The sequence below is a fragment of the Protopterus annectens genome, chromosome 8.part0 (genome assembly GCF_019279795.1).
Source record: "Protopterus annectens isolate FY-2018-M chromosome 8.part0, PAN1.0, whole genome shotgun sequence".
NCBI classification, from domain to species: domain Eukaryota; kingdom Metazoa; phylum Chordata; order Ceratodontiformes; family Protopteridae; genus Protopterus; species Protopterus annectens.
Window position 1 is genome coordinate 1,895,010,564 of NC_056741.1, and position 25,570 is coordinate 1,895,036,133.

Here is a 25,570-nt window from a genome sequence, read left to right on the forward strand (position 1 = left end):
TGACATTCATTTCTGAATGCTGATATTGCATTTGCTGTTAGAACTGAAAAGCTTTAGTGCTCTGTTTGCAGCAGCAGTCTGCTGCAGTTTAAAAGGGGAAAAAACATGTTTTTAATTATTTTGTTTTTTTTGCTCTTTTAAGTCCAAGGAAAGGATTTTTTTGCTCCTCGGTTTAAATTTGAGTGTGTGTGTGTGTGTGTGTGTGTGTGTGTGTGTGTGTGTGTGTGTGTGTGTGTGGGGGCAGATCATGGGGCAACAGTGGGTACCAGACTACCATCAGCGACCTTAATCCATCATATGTGCATAGATTCCAGTAATGTCTCTCTGCGTCAGGATGACAGATGAGAAGTCATCTTCTTCTACTATACCTGACCTCCAGCCACACCATCTTCTTGCAGTACACCAGATCCCCAGTCACATCATCTTTTTGTATTACACCCACTCCCTAGTCACAACATCTTCTTGTACTACACCCTATCCCCAGCCACTTCATCTTGTTGTAGTACATCTGATCCTCAGCCTTGCACTCAGCTCCTGTTGCGTTATGCTCTGTAATGTATGCACTGTTCAACCCTCCCAGTCACCATTTTTCCACCCTGTCTTTGAACATTCAGTTTTTCCCCATCCACTTGTATGAACTTCCACACCTGTTGGCCTATCTTGTTCTGTGTTTGTCTGTCTGTTGCTGTGCATTATCCTATCCCCTTTCCTATCCTACTTTTACCTTTTCACTTTTTCCCTCTTTCTTTCCATCAAAAAGGAGAGAAAGGGTCCCTATCCCACAAAAAGTTATCCTGCTCTACACATCTTCGACATTAGTCCTTTTGTTTGGCTCCCTGCTTGCTCTTCCCCATTTCCCTACTGTTCTGTACTCCTGCTTTAATTTTATGCATTTAACAGATGTTCCCATAAGTTCATAGAAATCAGTGTAGCAACAAATAATATAAGGCTACTTAGCTATATGTGGTTCTTGTGTTGCCCTCCCAAAGGATGTGGTAAAACATGCAGCCTAGCTGCTACAAGTACTGCTATGTCCTAAGCTACAATGCGATGAGCTCATATTTTCTGTTCTTATGTGGTCATGCTGTGTAGCACTGCACGTGATCTATGCACTGTATCTTGGAACTCCATTTATATATGTCAATGCAAAGGAGTGTATTTGCACAATTTCAGTGCACACCGAGGTCCACTTGTACAGTTTCTGTGCCCCTACAGCACAAGTAGTGAACTATAAGTACTGCATGTATTCAGTGCCTTCATGTGTTACTGTGACATGCTACTTAAGTGTATAATGCTTGTACAAAAGTGTAATGTTGTCACTGCGAATTTCAGCCTGCGGAACATTCAGAACATTTCCTAACCACAAAGAAACATGAAATGCCTGCTGTAAAACTGTTTTTCATTTAGATTTACCCAAGGATGTATTATTTCTTCTCAGCTGTAAAATGGTTTGCTATACATTGGAAATTTGTCTCTCTCTAAAAAGTATTGGTTGATATTGTACTTTAAATCTAGAAATGGATATAAAGACAGGGAGTTTATTTAGAGACTTTTGAAACAGGAAGAAAGCAACATTTACATGTCTTGAATTAAAGTAATCACATCAAGTAACATTCTTAAAAATTGGTACTACATACTGCATAACTGAAAAAAAAAGTACTTATTTGTAATTCCCATGGTATACTGCAACACTTAAATAAAAGTAATGTATAAGTAACAGTGTCCATAATAAGGTTCAAGAAAATCAGCATTTTTTTTGTAAATGCTGTCTATTTAATAGTAAAGACTTATTTATGATCCTCCATGTAGTTTCATGAACAAAATATTTTTAAGATTGAAACAATGTTGGGAAAATAAAGGGCCACTCTGACTCAGAATAACTTTTGTAACCTACCACAGAATCAAGAGTGAGCACCCCTCCAGAGAAAGTAATTAAATATTCATTTTAATTTGCTATGTCACTTGTAGTTATGGGGAAAGGCTAAAATGTTCTGTAACACAAAAAGAACAAGGGATGAATATACAACTTAACTCTACTTCTACCCAAGAGAAAAATAATTCACTCTGGCATTCATTTTGTTGACTCCTGTTCTTGTGTAACTTTTCACATTCTAAAACACAGAGTAAACGCTGGATAGTACTTGAATGTTCTTTGCTCCCCCAAAATGGAAGCAGCAGCTGAACTATGTAGAAGTGATCACTTTGGTTTAGTTACAGGAGATAATAGTTAATATACTACCTAACTTGCAGCTCTAGAGTCTAGGGTTCATCCCTGGTCTTGGGTTACTGTCCATGTAGTGTGTGTATAGTCTCCCACATCTTTTCTCAATCTACTGTAATTTCCTCCCAACTTAAACAAAACATGCTCTTTAAACTGACTACTCTGTGTGATGTGTACGCATATACAAGTGTTGCATTTATCCCTGCTATGCTATAATATACATGGTTATGCTTGGGAAGGATCCACATTGAATCCAGTTGATTTGCCCAGTCAGCAAACAAATGTGTTAAATTTCTGAAGGAATGAAGACATCTCTCTTGTTTAAAAAGTTGCATTTCTTACAGATCAGTAAACATCAATTACAGGGTGTGGTTACGCAGTGAGTAGGAGTGTAGCACATGTCGGAGGATAGATGAAATTTTCACCACTGGCACAGAAACATAGTTGAAATGTGTCCCTAAGGCAAAATGAGAACAACTCTACACCATGGCAGCTATGGTCAGAAGTGAATGAAAGAGTGTCGATTTACTATCAAAATCTCAACGTTAAAAACTAAATCCATTTTTAACGTTGAATCACAATGCCAAATTCATGCATACCAATGAGGTGTAAATGTTGAATCTGCTAAACAAATTCAGATGATTCGACATTTACATCAAATACAGAACAGGATGTCCATAAAGGAGCTAAGGTATATGTCTAGCTCCTACCCTGGAATTCACTGTTTTGCAGGAGGGCAAGCCCACCTACACCCCCCACACCCCCTGCTAACTATACATTCCAACTCCGAGATCACACTACAATGAGGAATGGGATGGATTTCCCAGTCTGTACTGTACTACGATCTGCACTCATAACATTGAGGTCCTAACAGCGAATGCAGAGTGGCATTCGCTGATGCAAACTCTCTCACTCAATTAATAGTCGTCAACACAGAACTCATCCATCTGTTTGACATTCCCAAGTTTGGCGAACATTAACTATCTTTTGATAGTAAACCAAGTGTGTCTAATGGAAGTGGGGTCATTTCATTACCTCATTTGACTACAGCAGACTGTACACCTTCCATTATCCATATTGGGAGTAGATGACCTCCAAGACCCCTAACAGTGACATTAACTACAGACTTAGGGCGACAAGGGAAGCAATGAGGTGACTGCATAGGGAGTTTCTTTAATATTTCATATCACACCTGTAGTGTTTCTTCTCTTACACTTGTCGTGTTTAAATGTTGCTTTTACTTCAGACATCAAACATTGCTTGCTTAGGTTCCTGCAAATGACTGAGTAAATAAATGTCTTTTTTTTAAACAACCAACCGTGATATGTGGTGACTGGCTGAACTATGATGTATAGTGACTCTTTTTCAAACGTCGTCTGGTGAATGCCACAGCCATGTTTGTATGCTAATACAATAATTGTGAAGTACGGTGACTAACTCAAACACAACATGCAGGGGACGGTCTCAACCATGCTCTGCAGTGATTAGTGAAGTAAGTTCTGCAACTACAATGTGTGGTGACTACCACAATTTAATATGTAATGGACTACTAAAAATGTGTTAAGGACTCCCACAAGTAAAACTTGCAGTGTCTGCAGCACACATTTTGAGTGATACGAAAATTAACCAACAGGCTTGTGAGAATTTCTGCTACATTGTTCACAGCATGCTTCTAGATCACAAAACAAAACAGTTGACTGTTAACATACTGTCACAAAGCACCTAAGTTTGATCACATATAATCCTAAAATAAACGGTGTAGGACAGTGTCACCCCAGACAATTTTATTTATACTTCTTGATCTCACTACAACATCTCCTGAATGATGCATTTGGAAATTAGAATTGTGGTGTCTTGCGGGTTGGTGCTTCTGTGTCACCGCTCAAAGGCTGGAGGTTCAGTCCTAATCTCTGATCTGCTGTGTTCGCAAAAAACATTTCTCCTTATGTCTATGTGAGGTTTAACCACCTACCTCACATTTTGTCCAAACTCCTAATTGAATGCCATATGATTTACTTTTACAGACAGAAAACATACAGGCACCACACAGACAGTAATCCAGTAACTGCACATGAAATGGGTCATGCAAAGGATAAGTTCACTTCCCGTACAACGATTAAACAAAATTTTTGCAAAGTTATACTCATTTATTCCGCTATTCATGGCAGCGCTAAAGCACTGTGTCATCTATTACTCTGTATTCAGCTGTACATCTTTAATGAACTGCATCTCTTCAAGAAGTGTTCTAGAGGAAAAAATAAATATGTGGCCTGTATCTGTACTGTACTATATCCCAGTCCAGGGAAGGCAAACTGGCTAAATCAATGGTTAAATCTGCTGTTTTCCCACAAAGAAAAAATAAAACGCGAGCTAAAGCTGTGGCTGGATACAAGGAAGCTGCAAGAAAGCAAGCATTTATTTTAATATGATTATTCTTCTCATAAAGCATTCTGATTATGAAGAAAAATAAAAGGAATGGTAAAGTGGAAAAAAAAAAAGCACTGGATGGAGCAAAGAGCAAAACTATGGTTAAATAAAAAAAAATATCCTCTGCTGCAGGATATTTCAAGGAAAACAAGGAGGAGAGGTGGCAGTAATAGGAATCCATTGCACAATACTTTTTTTTTCTGTCCCAGAAAATGGAATGGCTTAAGGGCAAAGAATCCCTGCTGAAGACTGTGGTGTGTGCATGTGCACATGTATGTACATATATACACGCATGGGTTTGGAAACAGGGGAGGCCCAAACATAACTACACATCCAGTGGTGTGCTGAAACAAAAGGGACAAGAGATCATTCAAGCAGCTCAGCACTGTCACCTTAATGACCCCCGCTCCCCCAATCAACGGCTAAACAAATGTTGATGTAAAAGAATGAGGTGCACTAGAACCACTCATAGGGTCTTCCTGAATGTTAGTAAGGCAGTAGTCCATGCCTTTGCAGTAGGATTGATTAAATCAGGATCCTCTATATGTCAATTGACAAGGGTGACAGCCTATGCGATGAAAGGAGAAGAAAATTTGTGCCAGGAGCTTTAAAAGGGTCCTGCAAACAAAGCTAGTAAGACAGCTGAAATGAGATGTCCATGGTTAATGTTAGCAAAACATTGCTGTGCACATAACGCATCTTGTGACTACAGTCGGACCCCCCCAAGCAGTATTACTGACTAATCCCACAGCTGCCTTCCCATTCTTACACTCCATGATGGCAGTTAACATTCAGAGGGAAGCTGTTTTCTACTGTATACAGAGCTTGCAGATAGTGCCCTGTTCTGAGAGGTCCTTTAAGCATGTACTCCATACCCCACCTGCTTGTAAAGTCTACATGCACAAATAAGCACTGCCTTCATCATGATGATTTCAGATGAAACAGCTTACATCTCTTACAAAGAGCTGAATGCCTGAACTGCAAAGATCATGCCTTGAATCATAAAAAACAGGATGATTTAATATACACGTGTTACCAGGACAACTAGGAGATGGCAGTTTACAGACATTTATAAACAGGTCCTTCAAGCAAGAAAAACAAACTGAATCGAAGGAGTTGACATGTAAATTAAGACAGTATCAGAGAATGCAAATGCACCAACGTCTGCAAAGTAGACTGCTGCAGAGAAAACAAAGGAAACACTTCCTTCGTAATCTGACAGAAACACAGAAGAAGAAAAAAAGTGTACCTTTGATGCAGGAAGCTCCTTAGCTTTTGATTCAAAAAGGTGTTCCAATTTTGCAGTATCGACAGTAACTTTGTCAAGTGCTGACCACACAGTACCTCGACCAAACTTGCACTTCCTGGGTACTTCAGCTTGTTTTATTTCCTTCCAGAAGAGTTTAACAGTCTTTACTTTTTTGACATCAGACTCCCCAGGCCGTGAAGGTGGCTGTGACAATCCAAAGAAAAGAGGGGGTGGAGGGGGAAGAGAAAGGCCTCCACCGGGCAGAGATAGGGGTGGAGGTGGTGGTGGGGGTGGTGCATTGCTTCCTCCTGGCAGTGGTGGTGGAGGTGGAGGTAGTGCCATACCACCTGGGGGTGGTGGTGGTGGTGGAGGTACAGATGCACTGCCTGGAGGAAGAGGAGGGGGTGGAATCATTCCATTTGAATACCTTGTTCCACAAGTCACAACATCCAAAACATCCATATCTTCCTCATCAACAAGATCTGAAAAGTCCATATCCTTAATCTTCAAAACTCTTGAATTTGCCTCAAGCTGATCCCACGTAAACTCGGAGTCTTTACCAGGAGTTGTTAGTTCCTTTTCTAGATTCTTATAACTGGTTTCAGTGTCTATGGTGTACTGTGACTTGTAAACCCCTGTCTGGGATTCAGAGAATTTTTCTGCAGCAGTCCTCACAATGTTCCCTGTAAATTCAGTATCTGGTCTCCTTTGACTGTCATCAGTCCTCTGATACTGGTTTTCCATACTGGAGATGCAGTTAGCCACTCTTTCTTTTGATAGTGGCAGGGACCCCACCAGAGAATTTGCATTGCCTGCTTCCTGAGATTCACTGGTTACTGGTAAAATGCTGCTTCTATTTTTTGAATATAACATATCGAGCATAAACTTCTTGTCACTGGGGATGCACTTATCCAAGCTGGACTGTCGAAGCATTGTTCTACCTGCACTCCAATAAAAAAAAAAAATAACAATTGAGAAAAGAGAAACACAAAGTCATAAAAATGTTTATATATAAATATTTTCAGAAGGCAAAAACATTCAAACAATTTAAAGATAAGCCTTCTATATATGTCACATGAGACGAGTTACCTATTTCAAATGCCAAAATTCTGCCTACTAATAAATAGAAAAATAAAATGGAAAAAATACCTATGAAGAAGTTTCCTTTCAACATTTTAAATGTCCACACTACTCCAAAGATGAGAACATTAATGTCTCTGATACATGCAATAAAACAAAAGCAAGGAGCTATTGTGATGCCATTACGGATCCTTAATTAAAAATGCACCAGAGTTCCAACTCAGCAAACTACTTGCTCAAAAACAGAAGCTTAAACAATGTCTGCAGAACTGAGCACAGTAAAAAGGGAAGCAAACACCACATGCATGTGTATGTGCATGTGTACATTATATTTATATATATATATATATATATACACACACACACACACACATATATATATATATATATACACACACACACACACACACATATATATATATTATATACACACACACACAGACACAGACACAGACACAGACACAGACACAGACACACACACAAGAATTGTGAAATGTTTGCATTTGCATATTTGGGAAAAGAGTTTGCAAACAGGGACTTGCAAAGTCACACACGTAAAATGTAATCATTCTTATGGAATCATGCAGCAAAAATAACCCTATATGTGTGGATAAAACCAGTTAACTATATTCAAACGCATGCAAAACATGAAAACAAACTAGTTAGGATAATTCATTATGGTCATTACATTCAGAAAAAGTCACCGCATATACAACTTGCCAGTCTGCAGAGTATGTGCAAATTGAAACACATTACCAAATAAGTACATCTTAATGACCTGTAATCAGCTTTAACTTATACTACTATATAGTCCGAGAAATAGATCATGAGATCATTTAAACACAGACAAGATCCAGTCCAACCAGTCAAAAAAATCATTATTTTTAGTGGGAAATTCAACAAATACAACAAAAATCATACATGTAATTATTCAGATAATTCTACTGTACTGCATGAAGCACCCCACACAACCCTCCAGCTCAAAGCATGAAGTCCATAACTTGTACAAGTATAACGGCAAGTAATTCTGATCAAGTAGAATGTGGTCAATTCAACTTAAAGACAAATCAGGTTTGTCCAGTCTGTTAACAGATACCCTACTCCCCATACTCTGAAAATAAATTTCATAAGGCATTCCATGTGGTTCTTTTGTGACATTAAAAAGAGAAAGCGAATTTTGACATGAAGATAGTTAAAATTAATTTAGGAAAAGAACGGCACATTCTGTATGTTTTGTATATAGTTACATTTTGAAATGTGCGAAATTTATGTTGCATATATGTTCCAGATTTGTTTTATAATGATGTTGGGGCTAGATATTTAATTGTTTATAGAAATTATTCTACTCTGGCATAAAGATAAACATTAAAGGAAAAAAGTGTTTCATTTCAATTTAAGCATGTACAGCGGATATAAAAAGTGTACACACCCCTGTTAAAATGTCAGGTTTTTGTGATATAAAAAATGGTCACAACAAATAATTTAAAAACTTTCCCCACCTTTAATGTGACCTACAACCTGTGCAATTCAATTGAAAATCAAACAAATATAAAAAAATAAAAAAAAATACAATAAGCTGGCTGCATAAGTGTGCACACCCTTAAACTAATACTTCGTTGAAGCACCTTTCGATTTAATTACAGTATACAGTCTTCTTGGGTAGGAGTCTATCACACACATCTTGACTTGGCAGTATTTGCCCACTCTTCCTTGCAAAAGTGCTCCAAATCTGTCAGATTGCAAGGGCATCTCTTGTGCACAGCTCTCTTCAGGTCACCCCACAGATTTTCTATTGGATTAAGGTCTGGGCTCTGGCTAGGCCATTCCAAAACTTTAATTTTCTTCTGGTGAAGCCATTATTTTGTTGATTTGGATGTATGCTTGGGGTCATTGTCATGTTGAAAGGTGAAATTCCTCTTCATCTTTCTAACAGACACCTGAACGTTTTGGTCCAAAAGTGACTGGTGTTTTTAACCGTTATTATTCCCTCCACCTTGACTAAAGCCCCAGTTCCAGCTGAAGAAAAGCAACCCCAAATCATGATACTGCCACCACCATGCTTCACTGTGGTGATGGTGTTCTTTTGGTGATGCAAAGTGTTGTTTTTGCTCCAAATGTAAATTTTGGAATTGTGGCCAGAAAGTTCATCCTTGGTCTCATCAGACCATAACACATTTTCCCACATGCGTTTGGGAGACTTGATGCATTGTTTTGCAAATTTTAGACAGGCCTGGATGTTTTTCTCTGTAAGAAAAGGCTTCCAACTTGCAACCCTACCCCCATAGGTGAGACATATGGAGAAAACGGGAGATTGTTGTCACATGTAGTACACAACCAGTACTTGTCAAATTCCTGCAGCTCCTTCAGTGTTGCTGTAAGTCTCTTGACAGCCTCCCTGACCAGTTTTTGTCTTGTCTTTTCATCAATTTTGGAGGGACGTCCAGTTCTTTGCATCGTCACTGTTGTCCCATATTTTCCCCACTTTTTGATGACTGTCTTCACTGTGTTACATGGTATATCCAATGCTGTGGGCATTTTTTTGTACCCTTCTCCTGACGGATACCTTTCAACAATGAGATCCTGTTGATGATTTGTAAGCTCACTGTGAACCATGGTTTTTGCTGTAGCAGGCAACTGACTAAATGTCAGGAAAATCCTACAAGAACAGCTGAACTTTATTTGGGGTTAATCAGAGTCTCTTTAATTGATGGCAGGTGTGTACCCAAGAAGACTGAATGCTGTAATTAAGGCAAAACGTGCTTCAACAAAGTATTAGTTTAAGGGTGTGCACACTTATGCAACCAGCTTATTGTACATTTTTTAATTTTTATATTTTCGCCCCCTAACAGATTTGTTTTTCAATTGAATTGTACAGGTTACAGGTCACATTAAAGGTGGGAAAAGTTTTGAAATTATTTATTGTGGTCTCATTTTTTTATATCACAAAAATCTGGCATTTTAACAGGGGTGTGTATACTTTTATATCTACATCTCCTTTAGGCATCTAGTGCACTAATTTTACTAAAATTGTATTACATAAATGGTAATATAGTTACACTCAGCAGTTTACTTTCAGCAATGTTTTACAACCTTAGCAACATTTGCGAAGCTTTCTGAGGCAACATATTTGGAAAATATCTGTTATGTACCTGCACACTGCTGAATTCCTTTCTGTACTAGAAAAGATTACTTAAAACCAAAGCTTCATATGGCTTACTCCATTCTATAAATGATCTCAATTTAATATGCACACAAATGTCTTTTGAAGAAATGACTGTCAGATAAATAAAATATGTGTTGAAAAAGAATTAAAAATGGATAAATGTTCAAGAAATCAAGGTTCAGTTTTCATACACAGACCTCAGCAGCAAATAATGGAGAAAAAATGTGCAGCAAATCCATCCATAACCCCTTTTCCCACTTTTGCACATGGGAGTGTCACTTCAACAATGATAATCATCTAGAGCCAAGATTTACACCATTAGGTGGGTAGCCCTGCCACTGCAGTTCTTCCATACTACACACTCACACACACCTATGGCCAATTTAGACTGGCCAATCTACCTACTGCATGTGGAAGGAAACCGGAACACCCAAAGAAAACCCACACAAACATGGGGAGGACATGCAGTCTCCACACAGAGGCATGCCATTTGAGAATCAAACCAGGGAACCTCTTACTGTGAGGCAACAACACTATCTGCTGTGCCACTGTGCAGCTCATACAAAATTAAAAAAATACATATGTTGAATTAAAGTTCACTTTTGAGCACTTGTAACTCATTTAGTATGCACGCAAGCTGAACTTACTGCAAGACATGTCTTAAGCTAAAAATTGTGAAGTACGTAGAACATTTCTTCTGACATTCAGTGTCACTTGCACAACAAACAACAGCTTTTGTGTCATCATACATCTGCTGAAGTCTTGTTGAAGGATGAAAACACAAGTGTTGGTCGTCCTTCCTGTGTGCCCATTCATACTACTTTTTGGTTTCATTTGTTTATTTGGGCACTTTCCGCATTGACGTTTAATGCATTAAAAGTTACCTGAAGACTCTCTGCTACAGGAACAAACATGTACTTCTACAAGCTATCATTTCCGATATTGACATTGGCGATATCCAACATGGCTGCTTCACACATGCTCTTTTCCTTTTCATTTAACATAATAGGATACTCCATCTTCAAATACAATAAAATAAACAAGGTCTTCTTCTGACCAGTGAGTACTGTAGCCTGTATAACCAAAATAAAGCTTCATTTTCTTTGACAATAAATGAGAATTTTGCTAATTTATTCTCACAGGTAAGGAACATAGACTGACTGCTTAATCTGAATGCAACACTGATATAGCTAGATTTAATTATAAAGTTATTCAGCATTCAGAGTAAACAGAGATCACCCATTACTGCTCTTTCTTCCAGACAGATTTATTCTGAAAATGAAACATATATTTATTAGTAAGATAGACAGAGAGAGAGAGATAGAGAATATAACTTTTTTTTCCTTGGCTACATGTCTATTTCAGATCCGTGACTCTTGGCGCACTCTTTTTTTTAAGATGGTGCTAACTATGGCAGTTCAGACGTCTCCAGAAATTCAGTAGGTCTTCTGTCTTTGGGCTTTTCCCGGTTAGGGGTCACCACAGCGGAACTCCGGTCCACTAATGATTGGCAGTTGATTTTTACGTACCGGCTTGCCAGGCCTGACGCACAACCTTCAACGAAGGTATGCCTATTCATGTATGTCTCCACGCAGAAGACGCTCTAGCTGAGAATTGAACTGGACTGTGTCTTACTGTGAGGCAACAACGCTACCGCAGCACCACCACCGCGTTCCAGAAATTCAGTAGGTAATTTATTTTATTTATTTATTTTACATTTGTTGACCTGGGTAGTCTAACTGGATATAGGTCCATTTTCAGTAGAGGCCCGGGGAGATAAGCTCTACTAAACAGATAAAATACTAAACAAGTTGTAGCAATGACTAGTACAATACAATTTAAGACTATAATGAAGTTGATTATATAGCAGCTTAAAGATAATATAAGTAACATATTTTAAAATGAATAAACAAGAAAAACAAATATTTAAAAGGATTATAAAGAAAGAGAAGCATAAAGTAAAGAAAGGTCCTACATGAAAGAAGGATAACCCAAGTGTAAAGCAAAGAAAATATGTTTATTTAATGTGTTATATTCCTGTTTTCTCACCACCAGCACTACTGCTTTTTCACCACCAGCACTACAGATGTGGTTGCACAAAAATGTTGAGCTATGATGGCAAGTAATGTAGCACTACAAAATCCACAGACTTTTGCAAAACTTGGGACAATTATTGTCCTGGCCATGTCTGGTGCAGGATACGTAACTAAAATTCACAATATCCTGAATAAAATGATAATGTTGTCTAACGTGTACATGTCTTAATAAAGCAGGTACAATAGTGCCCCACCTTCCAGGAGTACTCGTGAGAACAAGGCTATGACTTGAGCACTGAAGACAAGAAATGGTACAATAAAATCTCAATATAAAATTCTAGCAAATCAACTAAATACAAATACTTTAGTAACACAATTATAATGGGCACCTGATTTTGCTGCATTATTTCTTTAAAGCAGTGGGACTTGAACATATCTAATTAATGATTAAGAAAATGCGTTCTTTATCACCACATCCAAAGGAGACAGACGCTTGTCATTTAACTTAGAATCCGTAGTCATAAAACAGAATAAATGTCATAAATGGGGGTAGATACAGTGAGACCGAAAACTAAACATGGCAAATGAAGCTTTGCAGGTCTTAGAGATTTGATGAAGGAATGATTTGTGATGAAAACTTTACTTCATCAGCATGCTTTTAGAGAGTAGAAGCTATAAACAAACAATTAGTCTTGCTAACACTGTACAAAAAAGGTTTGCTATTTATCATAAAAATGTCTCAACCATTAGTGCTGTTTTTATTTATTTTTCCCCAGCCAGTTTTTATTGCTACCTCACACACATACACTTAAGTACTAATAAGTACTAATAACTGCACTAAAGTAATGGAAGTCAGCATAGATTTGGTGGGCACATGCTTCCGATGCCAATGACAGGTGCCCCTATTATACTCACACCTAAGTACTAAGCATTCAGTACACAGTCTGCCTCTTCATTTAACATGCCAAAGCACAAAAACCTAATTTATAATGGACATACATAATTTGTGTAGACGGCGTAATTCCCCACTCTTGGTTTCCATGCAAATCCATGTACTGACCTGCATGCATGTAGAGTAATTCAACATAAAAATGACCAGCATGTGCTGTAGGTCGGCTACTGCAGTACAGACAAATGACTACTTATTTTTAACAAAGTCTATACAGAGTGAGTACCAGGTACTAGAATATCTTTTTTCTGTATTTTGTGAGAAGGGAAGATGCAATGATCTTGGACCCTTTCAAAGACGCACACATTTGAGTGGCAGGGCTTTTTAACAGTAAATTCTTACATAGATTGAAATAAGGAAAGTAGCCAAACACAAGTTCATTGGTATAAATCAACTATTACTGATTTAAATTGCATTAAGAGTATATGTCACATCTGGAGCTTGTTATTTATTAGAAAAGTAAAGCTAGGGGGGTAAGCTACATCCATGTTAATAAACACACATTAGGTGGTACAGCGGTAGCATTGTTGCCTCACAGCAAGAGGTTCTCCCGTTCGATTCTCAGCTGGAGTACAGAGAGTGCCTTCTGTGTGGAGGCTGCATGTCCTCCCCGCGGTTGGGTGGGTGTTCAAAAGACATGCGTACATGGGTGTGCCTTTGTTGAAGGTTGGACGTCGAGCTGGCACCTCGGCGTTCGTGAAAATCTACTGCCAATCATTAGCGGACCGGAGTTCCGCTGTGGCGACCCCTAACCGGGAAAAGCCAAAAGACAACAACAACTGAAGGACAGGTTAGGTGCAAGAGGAAGGAAATTGATGGCAGGTTGGGAGAAGAGACAATGGTTGAAGAGAAGAGAAGATCTGCAAATTAATACAATTAAATTAGGTCTCATCAAAGAGCAGAAATCCTGATGCAGTCCTCTAAGCAAATTAATTGTTTACACATTCTTACCAGGCTTACAGTCAAGGAAACAAATCAAGAAGCTAGGTCACACAACCCAACACTGGTGGGAGATTTCCAATGTCCCCATTAAGTAAATTTACCAAATATATCACAGGTGAATATTTATAATCTCCCCTCTAGTCATCCCAGCTGGATTTAAACACTGCTTGGGAAACTCATTGATATGCAAGAAGGAAGCTACGATTAACGGGAAATAGAAGGTTGATGCACTTATTTCTGCCATTATGCAAATGCAATGTAACCCACTTCCCATAAATTTTCTGAACACAGTTAAAGTCCAATATCAGGCAATTTCAGTACATACCCAGTTGTGTGGCACTATACATCATCAAGTTTGTTCAAGCAGACAGAGCACAGCAAGTACCAAACTGCTCTCAATGTGAATTACTGAGAAAGGTTCTACTCAAAACAATGTCAAGCCCTCCATGGCTACCAGACAACTCAATCAATAATAATGCAATAATCAATGGGGTTGAAGTAGTGTACAGACAACTGGGAAAAATCTCTCAAGGTTCTGTGTGACACTTAGAGCAACAGATAAAGGCCACCAGATTCAGAAGCCTAATTTTAAACAAAGTAAACATGGCCATAATTCTTTTATCTACAGGAAGGGAGTTCCTTACTGCTACAGCTACTTTAATGATGATGATTTGACTTATGAGACAGGTTAATGGTAGGTCTCTGAAGGGAGAACACATACAGTCAGGGTCAGTACCTGGGCTTTGTGATCTTACAGGACAGGCAAAAAAAATGATTTTCTGGAAACCAGGCAGTTAGAGTATCTAAGGACTGCTCCTGTGTACATGTAATATGAATCCAATTATTCCCAGTCTCATATCGCCTACTTAGAGGCAATCTCTGCCTGACATACAAAGCCATGTCTGATCCATCTCTGTTAGAAATTCTACATCTAAAGAAATCCCAATCCCTCCGCACCACACAGTCCAATGACCTCCACCTCATTACCACAATCAATAGAACATGCTGGGAGGACAGGTTCATAACCCAGAGACTGCCCTTGCTATGGAACAGACTTCCCATACATGGCAAACAGAGCACCTCACTGGCCCTCTTCAAGAGAAACCTTGATGAGTGGATGGGAAACAGAAAATTCAACCCGGGGACCACTCCAGTGGCTCTACTTGTCAGAGGCACTGGGAACTAAGGTCTGGTGGCTCAAGGTCAGGGTAATCCTATAGGCTAGGTTTGTAAAGCCTCCAGGGCCATTAGCCTAGTACACACCTATGAACCTATGAATGGGGGGTTTGCAAAGAGCTATGCAAACCAAGTACAGCAAAAAAAAGGAAAGGTCTATCAGAATGTGAAAGGGTGGCTGGTGGTCCAAGGTCTATTATGCCCTTACTGCTCTGTGCAATCACACTGTGAGATGAGGAGAAAGCCTTGTATGGCAACATCAGATCGATGAGGTCTCATCAAAGAGTGGAAACCCTGATGCAGTCCTCTAAGCAAATTAATTGTTTACACATTCTTACCAGGCTTACAGTCAAGGAAACAATCAAGAAGCTAGGTCACACAACCCAACACTGGTGGGAGATTTACAATGTCCCCATTATGTAAATTTACCTAATGCTGCTACGTGCAATCACACTGTGAGATGAGGAGAAAGCCTTGGATGTTATGTGCTGCTTCAGAAGCCTAGAAACATGGTCACAGTTCTTTTATTTGCAGGAAGGGAGTTCCTTACTGCTACAGCTAACTTTAATGACAATGTTTTGACTTATGAGAAAGATTAATGGTAGGTCAATCAATCTGTACAATCAGTCATTTCTAAGCTGATAATTTATGATGAACATAGCAAAGCTCGTAAGAACCAGTGCATGGAGTAGGGTGCTCTGCCAGTGTAGAAGGAAGGCTGCGCTGCAGGACCAGCAAAGCAGGTCCACTCACTACCGTCTTGAATCTTGCTGCAAGTAGCTAACCTCATGGGAGAACTTAGGTAGTTAGCGATGGGCAGTTGGGCTCTTGCCTGTCCTGGATCCTCCAGTTCCTGAGACAAATAGGCCAATTGGGCACCATGCAGGGGAGCCACCTGGGTCAGTCTTATTGGGGGATGCAAAAAATAAAAAAACATAAATGATAACTTTACTGTTACATAACGAATCATCTAGGCTGACACTGAAGACAGCTAAGGATTTGCTCTGCTAGATGTATAAAGGGAGTCTCACACAAAAACAAGTGATATGGTACATCAGGAACAGACTGTCAACAAGTGGTCATTAATTCTTCTTTTGAGTTGAAGGACTTTAGAATAGGTATAAGACTATTGGTTTTATGAGGATTCATATGGTTACAAATTATACAATTTTCATTACATAATATGCAAGTTACTTGTAATCAACCTACATGACACATAGAAGGAAAGGGTCTTTAACCTACCGGGTGGCAAAAATTGACTAGGCCAATGATTTATTTTCTGAAGAGTCTTTGGGGTCTTTCAAGCTGAGCATGGTGTTTAGACACAGTGAATCCCATAGGGGGCACTGTATTTAAAGACGGGTATTAATCAGAAAAGAATATAGTGGGATCAAAACCTCCCTGGAAAAGGATGAGTTAACATGACAGAATCTTTACAAGGCAGGAAAAAGCTTCTCACCATAACAAAGACGAGACAAAATCCCTGATGACTGTATCTGCTTTGTGTGTGTGGGGTGGGGTGGAGGAGGATGAGAAATGTGATTACAGAAGGACTATTGGCTTTTCTAACGGTACCCACACTACGATTTTGGCACTGAAATTGAGTTTGTGACTTTAGGCCCTGCTAGAGAATCTGAGTGTCAGATGGAAATATAACTGCACTGAATTTGCAATCATGCACACATTTAGTGGGACAAGTGTCCCTTGGAGTTAGATTTCACTTCAGAGAAAGATGCCTCTGAAGACAGGGCCTTGGACAGAGTCCTGTGGAACACTGCTAGTCACATTACCCATATAAAGAAGTTATTCCTTGTGTTCAAAGTGTGTGTGTGCGTGTGTGTGTGTGTGTGTGTGTGTGTGTGTGTGTGTGTGTGTGTGTGTGTGCATTGTGTTTTTCAATGTACGACAGAGGAGCTAATATTTTGTTGGGTAAGTTGATCTATTATATCTGCATCAGGAATGCTGTCAAAGGTCTTTGCCAGGAAAATTTAAGAAATTTGGATAGGCAGACTCTCCCCTCTACAGCTTACGTGATCCTGTCAAAGAAACTGACCAGGCTCCAAAAACAAAACCCGCTATTTACAAATACCAGTTAGATCATGTTAAAAGTTTGAAGATCACCTATTCTGTTACTTCTTAGCTCAGCAATTATGCAAACCATAAGCATGCAGACAAAACTAGTAAGATTAATGGATTTGTAATTACTGGAGTTAGAGTATCTGATCTAAAATTACTGGGGACAGTTGTGGGTCTCCCCATTGCACAGGGGCACAACCATAGCTGCTGTCCACACTTTCAACATCATCTGTGGATTAGGAAGGGCTCAGCCAAGTGAGATAACAAGTATTCGGAAATGTTATCAGTACCTATGGAGCTAGTGTTTTTGGTTTTGGAGAGGACTGACTGAACATGATCTAGTGTAATTTGGGACGGGGTGAGGTATGGGAGGGAACAAGGACATTTGGGCAGGAGAAGGGAGCAAAAACTTACAGCTGTATTTGTCTTCAAGGTTATTTTCAATGGTGTCAGAGTGGGATGTTTCATTACAGATAAGTGTGGGGCACAGTTGTGTTTTACTTCTAAGCTTCCTGCTATAAACAAAGAAGGCCTTGTGGGTATCCTGATATAACCAAAGAAGGCCTTGTGGGTATCCTGAGTATTGGCAGCAAGTCATTTCATAACTGGCCTTGTGGGTATCCTGATATAACCAAAGAAGGCCTTGTGGGTATCCTGAGTATTGGCGGCAAGTCATTTCATAACTGAACTTGCACTCTTTTGGTAGGTTTTGCTTACCATGTTTAGAAATCTTCTATAATGGGGAAGCGATGATTTCTTAAAGGCAGGTGATAGCTTCTTCCTTTTATCATAAAACTTTACTGATATGGGGAACTTCTCCATACAAGTTTACATTTGATTTTCCCACTATTTTTAAGGCAAACTGCTGATCTTAAATAGAGACCACATTAGGGTGTCAAAAAGGAATTCCTCATTTCCTACCTTTTTTTACACATTTTTAACCTTCTCTGTGTTGTTGTAGTTCATCTGAACTGAGAATAACTGTTAGAGAAAGGGAGGAAAGGTTCTGAAAGGACAGTTGGTTCTATCAAAAAAACCTGACTGCTCCAAGTAAAAACATAATCATAACGGTGCAGTAAAAATAAATAACTGAAAAATAAAACTGCACAACGCTTACAAGGCAGGAACGTTTAATACAAATAAAATAAAGGTAAACAAAGGTAAGCGCTTTCATGATGTCTGATGAAGAGACTTGTAACATCGTGAAAGCGCTTACCTTTGTTTACCTTTATTTTATTTGTATTAAACGTTCCTGCCTTGTAAGCTCTGTGCAGTTTAATTTTTCAGTTATCCAAGTAAAAACATGGCTGAACAGCAAGCACTTACATAGAGGACTGTAAGATAAACTATGAAGTGAGTGAAACTAAGAGCTGATGCCCCAAGACAAAATAACAACAAAATGGTTAAGGAGGAACATAAAGCAATGTAGCAATCAAGTATATAGATTTTTTAAATCTAATATGAACACTGACCTCTTATTTTACACCTATACATACTATATGTCCAAAATACATGTATAGGATTACTGTACACTCAGTCAAATGCCCAGCCTGTCAAACAGCCATTTCTGATGTCAAAAGTAGGCAAATGCACTGACAGTCAAAAGAAGGACTGAATGAAAGGAGCAGCAGTAAGTGTTGCTTTTAGTGAGGAGGTAACATTAAACTGGAGTGGTTGGGAGTGCCAAAACATTTGGCTATAATGCAAGTTTCAGCACTGGGTGTGGGAGTGCTCATGAGTTAGGGGTAGAGTACATGCTTGGGAAGGGATACATTTACTGTTGTTCATGAGTACTGCCATGTGCAACTCTGTCTTGCTTAATGCCCACAGTTATGGAAAGGGTTCTTAGCAACAATATGTAGCATTGCAGTTAGAAGCATGGGTAGGATTAGGGTTAGGGTTAGCATATATGAGTAAGGTGGTGCAGGGGAGAGAAGCCAGCTAGTTCAACACAGGAAAGGCTGTCATATGAAGTGCTAAGGAGACCATATGCAAGTTTATTTTTGCCATGGTATATAATTTAAACCAGGAAAAATGCTATGATGGGGACTGATCATTACAACAGTAAAGTGAGAATAAGAATCAGAAAAAAAGGTACATCAGGTCCGTAAAACAGGTGCAAGAGAAATGATTACTCCTTCAGCAAGTAACAGAGAATTTGGCATGAAATAACAGCCTCTGTACAACATCAGCAGCTTTGATGAGCATTTATACAACATAATAGAAGTCTTCCTTTACTGGTTCTGTGATTTCATTTTTTTTTTTTAATTAACAATTGCTGCCCGTTTCAACACTGGGTACATTCAACATATGCAGCAGCACCTTGTGTTCTGCATATTAAGTATGTAGAGATGCTGTTGTTGTTTGTCTTTTCCCAGTTAGGGGTCACCACAGCGGAACTCCGGTCCGCTAATGATTGGCAGTAGATTTTTTATGGTGCCGAGTTGCAGCCCGACGCCCAACCTTTAGCGAAGGCACACCCAATTTAGCATGTCTTTCGAACGCCACTCGACCACGGGAAGGACATGCAGACTCCACACAGAAGGCACTCCAGCCGAGAATCGAAAAGGAGAACCTCTTGCTGTGAGGCAACAGGCTGAAAGTATAAAGCAAACAGCTGGCTGGCCACTGTGATGTACAAAATTAAATAAAATCATACTTTTTAAAAAAATTAACCATATAAGCACAACAGGCACAAGCACCTTTTCCCAGGGACGCCACAGACAGACAAGGAGGTGAAGTAACTTGGTCAGAGTAATGGTTAAGCTAAATGGAGATGGAAGGCAAAGAACCCTGACTACAGGAAGACTATCTAGGCAGATCTGGCTTTACTCTTCAGTTCTAAACTGTTAATATCTGTTCTCAAAAAGGTGCTTTAACGGAGAACTATATATGTGGATTGCCATCAGCCCATAAAGCTATATGATGACATTGTTTGAGGAAAAAACACAATAAAATATAGATTTGCTGTTTTTGTTTTCCATAGTAAATAAAACAAGCTGTAGAATTAATGCATGTTAAAATACAGTAAGCTGACAAATGTGGTACATAAGACAATGCTAACCTTCAGATCTGTGTTTCTAAAGTGAGTTGCACAAAACAAAACATCCTCAGCACAACAAAGGAAATGGTATACCAGACCAAGTGATGGTGCTTACATGTTTCAGTGTCATCTGCTTGCTTCTGAACCTTCTCTTCTCTCTCTAAAGTGCTGCTAGCAGACGAACTACTGGAGGCAGAACATGGCTCCCTCTCATTCACAGCCTCATTCTGCTGTTCCTTTTCACTCAGAGATGCTTTCTCTAAAAATAAATAAATAAAAGATAAAAGTAACATTAATATTTCAAAAATGCATTCCCCCAAAACATTTTTGTGTTTAATTTCTTATGGAATGTAAGCTGACTCAGTCTAATGTATTTAGAGACCACACAGCAGACATCAACACTCCTGTTGAAAGTAAGGAATAAAGGAAACACAGGATACACAGTTGTGCAATGTTTCTTCAAAAAATAAACTGAAAGATATAAGGTGCTGCCTCTGCTCACTATAAGGTTTAGTTTCTAAATTATTTACTTATATCTTTATTTTTGTTTACTAGCATAATGCACTGATCTCAATTGATCATTTGTAGGCACAGCATGTATTCAGGCATACATATATACAAACATTTTATATATATATATATATATATATATATATATATATATATATATATATATATATATGGACAAAAAACCAATGCGGTTCCAAAAAATGTATAAAAAACGTACCCAAAATGAAGGAGCTGGATTCTCATAAAGTCAATTCAAATTCCCCAAGCGTACTTTCCTTACTGTTATATAGAAATACACAGTCAAATGTAAGCCGTTATTATCCAGTGCACCTCTGAATATGCTTATAGGTAATGTCTTTCTTTTTCAGCCGTTCTTGTTAGATCAAGCAGTTCCACAAAACCAAGTGCTATTCAGCATAAATAAGATAAATCCAATGCATCGAATGAAATTAAAATGATTATTTATTATACAATTAAAATAAGCGCTTTCACGGTGAATAACACCGCTTCATCAGATACGTTAAAATACATTAAAAATGTTGAAACCAACCTTTTATCCTTGTTAGGATTCTCAAAAAGCCTCATCATTCGTTAATTCAAATACTGATGACCAAGGACTCTCACATTTGAAAGCTTTTTTAATGAGAGTATCGGACTATCCGGAGGAGAAAGTGGACTTTATTTGTCTTCTTACAGAAATAGTATTAGAAAACAATATCTTTCTATTTGACAACATCTGCTTTAGACAGAAGAGTGGCGTAGCTATGGGCACCAGTTGTGCCAATAGCTACGCCAACATTGTCATGGCTGAATTTGAATTTAAATATATTTTGAATACAGAATATGTTAAATTTTACAAAAGATTTGTAGACGATCTGTTCATTTTATGGACCGGATCAGTACAGTCTTTATTAGATTTCCATGCCACTCTTAATGAAGCTACCAGCTTCATTAAATTTACACTTCAACATTCCAGGGAGGAGATTGAGTTCTTGGATGTCCTTGTATATAAAGAAAAAGGAGAAATAAGCACCCGTTTGTACAGAAAGCCATGTTACAGGCCTTCTTTTTTGCACAGAAAGAGCATGCATCCCCCCCCAATTTATAAAAATGTTATTAAGGGACAAGCTATGCGTGTATCACGCCTTTCTAGTAACAATACACATTTTGAAGAAGGACTGATAACACTAAAAGAAGGCCTTGTCAGTAGGGGATATGAGCCTAGTGAAGTGCAACAAATGTATCTTAGCATGAGTGAGCTCAGGAAAACAAGAGCAAAACCATACTTTTCAGATAATAATCACAAGAAGATTGGAAACATTCGAAGTTTTGAGTTTGAACCACTTGTAATTCCACATAGTAATAATACGAGAGTTCTGCAAAGAGCTATCTCTGACAACTGGAAGATTTTAACCAGTGATGACAGAGTAAGATGCATTGTAGGCCCCTCACCTAAATACACATACAGTAACATGCCTAGTCTGAAACAGATGGTATGCTATGGGTCCCACAAATTCCAGGAATGGACAGGTCTAGAGAGAACTAGTAAATGTGGGAATTGTATACAATGTCATCATATAGATGAGTCCCACTTTTATAGACATCCAGACAGTGGGAAATTGTGGGAGATCAGGGTAAATGCTAATTGCCTAACCAGGAATGTAGTCTATATAGCTCACTGTGTAGTATGCTTCCGATACTATGTGGGGAAATCTAACCGTTCATTAAAAGAACGGATCAGAGATCACTACTATTGTTTTCAAAGGAAAGATGGTAGCAGTGCGGTAGCTAAGCATATGCTAGATAAAGGAGAGATGCATCAATTTCTGTTCCAGGTCCTATATGTAGAGCAACCTTCCAACAGAATAGGTGATATATGTAATAGAACAGAAGAGGCAGAATTAAAATGGATCCTGAGGTTGGGTGCACACAGGGGTCGAGGTTTGAACGACACTGTTTCGATCAAACCACACCTAAAGGGGAGAAGGTTATGACCACACATAATCAATGATTATCTACTGATTTTTTATTACTTGCTTATATTTTATTCATGTAAAGATAATGTTTCCAGACATGGGAGCGAATATTCACTTTCAAGCAGCACCTCGAACATGACTTTCAATATTTCCTTATTCTATGCCCCTTCGGTGATTATCCAACTCAGTTCCATGGTCAGCCATACATCCTAGAACAGACAGATTCTAGATATTTACATGGTACACCCACTGATCCCATTCATTCTATAATCAGTTAGCGTTTTTCACACAACTTTCATACACATGCACTACCCACACTACATCCTAGCTTACTTGGTCATGATTGGTTCTTCACAGTCTTAGCCCTTACATTTATAGTTACACCACATACTACATTTAATATACATATATTACACATATCCATCCTATAGAGTCAGTTAGTACATCTTTACACGCACGTAAACCTTTTTGTAAATACACAGGTATTTGTATATTATATTATCTCTCAGCTTGTTTATACTTGCACTTTATAGTCATAATCCACATATCAATGCTTGAATGATTCCTATATATGTTTAAGAATATTTATTATTTTTAGTATCCATTGACGTACATTTAATTTTTAATTTTTAATGGACAACTGAGATACATGACACACCGTTGATAAGCATTCATGTTTTGAAATCATGTTAATATGTGTTTTGTTTATATATATGAGTCGTTTAGAGTAATAGATTTTTATTTTTAAACAGATCTTATAGTAACTATAGTTGCACAACTTATATAAGATATTTATCTTTATACTCAGTTGACGTAAGAGGAATAGTCTAACCCGGATCTTTGTATGAAGAGTCGATTTACACGGCCTACTGTCAACACTTATTTTTATCGTAGGATATGTAAAATGCAAGTAGGTGCCTTGTTTTAAGAAACCTGAGTTTATTTTGGTACTAGGTTCATTAGGGACCTTGAAACGCTTGTATATATACATTTTTTCTGGATGTTTTGAACATTTATTGTTGCCATAGTGATATAATAGCACACTGACGCATCTAATATGATGTCATCCTCAGTTGACATCTAGTCTCAAGTAGCGCCTTAAAGGATTTGGCATTTTGTACTAAATCAGTATTTGAATTAACGAATGATGAGGATTTCTGAGAATCCTAACAAGGATAAAAGGGTGGTTTCAACATTTTTAATGTATTTTAACGTATCTGATGAAGCGGTGTTATTCACCGTGAAAGCGCTTATTTTAATTTGTGTAATAAATACTTATTTTAATTTCATTCGACGCATTGGATTTATCTTATTTATGCTGAATAGCACTTGGTTTTGTGGAATTGCTTGATATTACAAGAACGGCTGAAAAAGAAAGACATTACCTATAAGCATATTCAGAGGTGCACTGGATATAACGGCTTATATTTGACTGTGTATTTCTATATAACAGTAAGGAAATTACGCTTGGGGAATTTGAATTGACTTTATGAGAATCCAGCTCCTTCATTTTGGGTACGTTTTTTATATATATATATATATATATATATATATATATATATATATATATATACACACACACATATACATATATATATATATATATATATATATATATATATATATACATAGGTTTACCTTCAAAAATGTTGAAAGGCACCTCGTCAAAATAACTTCTGCAAACTCAGAACTGCGACTTCTCAACACCATGAAACAATATTCCGAAACACAAAATCCCACCCCCTTTTCCACCTATGGTAGAACTTGTTCCAGGTGTGGAGCAGTTGGAAAAGTCAACATTTGGTGTTCTGTTTGACTTTCTGACATGTCGGCAGTACAAAATATAAGAAAATGGTTCGACTATATGCACATTCGAGGAAGTGCTTTCAACATTATGAAGGTAAACTATATGTATATATATATATATATATATATATATATATATATATATATATATATACATACATATGTATATATATATATATATATATATATATCTATACATATATATATACACATACACACATATCTATATATATATATATGTATAGATATATATACACACATATATAAATATATATATATATATATATATGCACACACACACACACATATATATATATATATATATATATATATATATATATATATATATGTACACAGACAGAGAGACGTATATATATATATATATATATATATATATATATATATATATATATATATACACACACACATATACATATATATATATATACACACACACATATACATATATATATATATATATATATATACACACACACACACACATATACATCTATATATATATATATATATATATATATATATATATATATATACACACACACACACATATATATATATATATACACACACACACACACACACACATATATCTATATCTATATCTATATATATATATATATATATATATATATGGATCTACCTGACTACATCGAAACACCAAAGGAGCGAAAATGACTTCACCGATGCCAGAAGATCGACAAGGCAGAAGACCGACAGAGGAAGACACCGACGCTGAGAACACTGAGATGGGAAAAGGATGTGTAAGTATGCGGTAGTGACGGGCGTTAGGGTGCGAGTAAGGTAAGTGTGTGATGTTGACAGTGTGTAGGGATAGGGGTGGGATAAGTGAGTTAGGGGTTAGAGGCTGGTTAGGTAGTAATAGTGGTTGGTTAGG

The 25,570-nt window shown here is 37.8% G+C and overlaps 1 protein-coding gene across 8 annotated transcripts in view; it reads right to left on the reverse strand.

Annotated features, from left to right (window-relative positions):
- The window catches only part of FHOD1 (formin homology 2 domain containing 1), a 1,546,190-nt gene that overhangs the window by 182,310 nt on the left and 1,338,310 nt on the right, over positions 1-25,570 (reverse strand). For all 8 annotated transcript variants that reach the window (XM_044081394.1, XM_044081392.1, XM_044081391.1 and 5 more), the window contains 2 exons: positions 20,478-20,621; positions 5,898-6,838 (listed from right to left, as the gene is read on the reverse strand). In XM_044081394.1, coding sequence (XP_043937329.1) covers positions 5,898-6,838; positions 20,478-20,621 — 1,085 coding nt within the window. The remainder of the gene's footprint in view (positions 1-5,897; positions 6,839-20,477; positions 20,622-25,570) is intronic.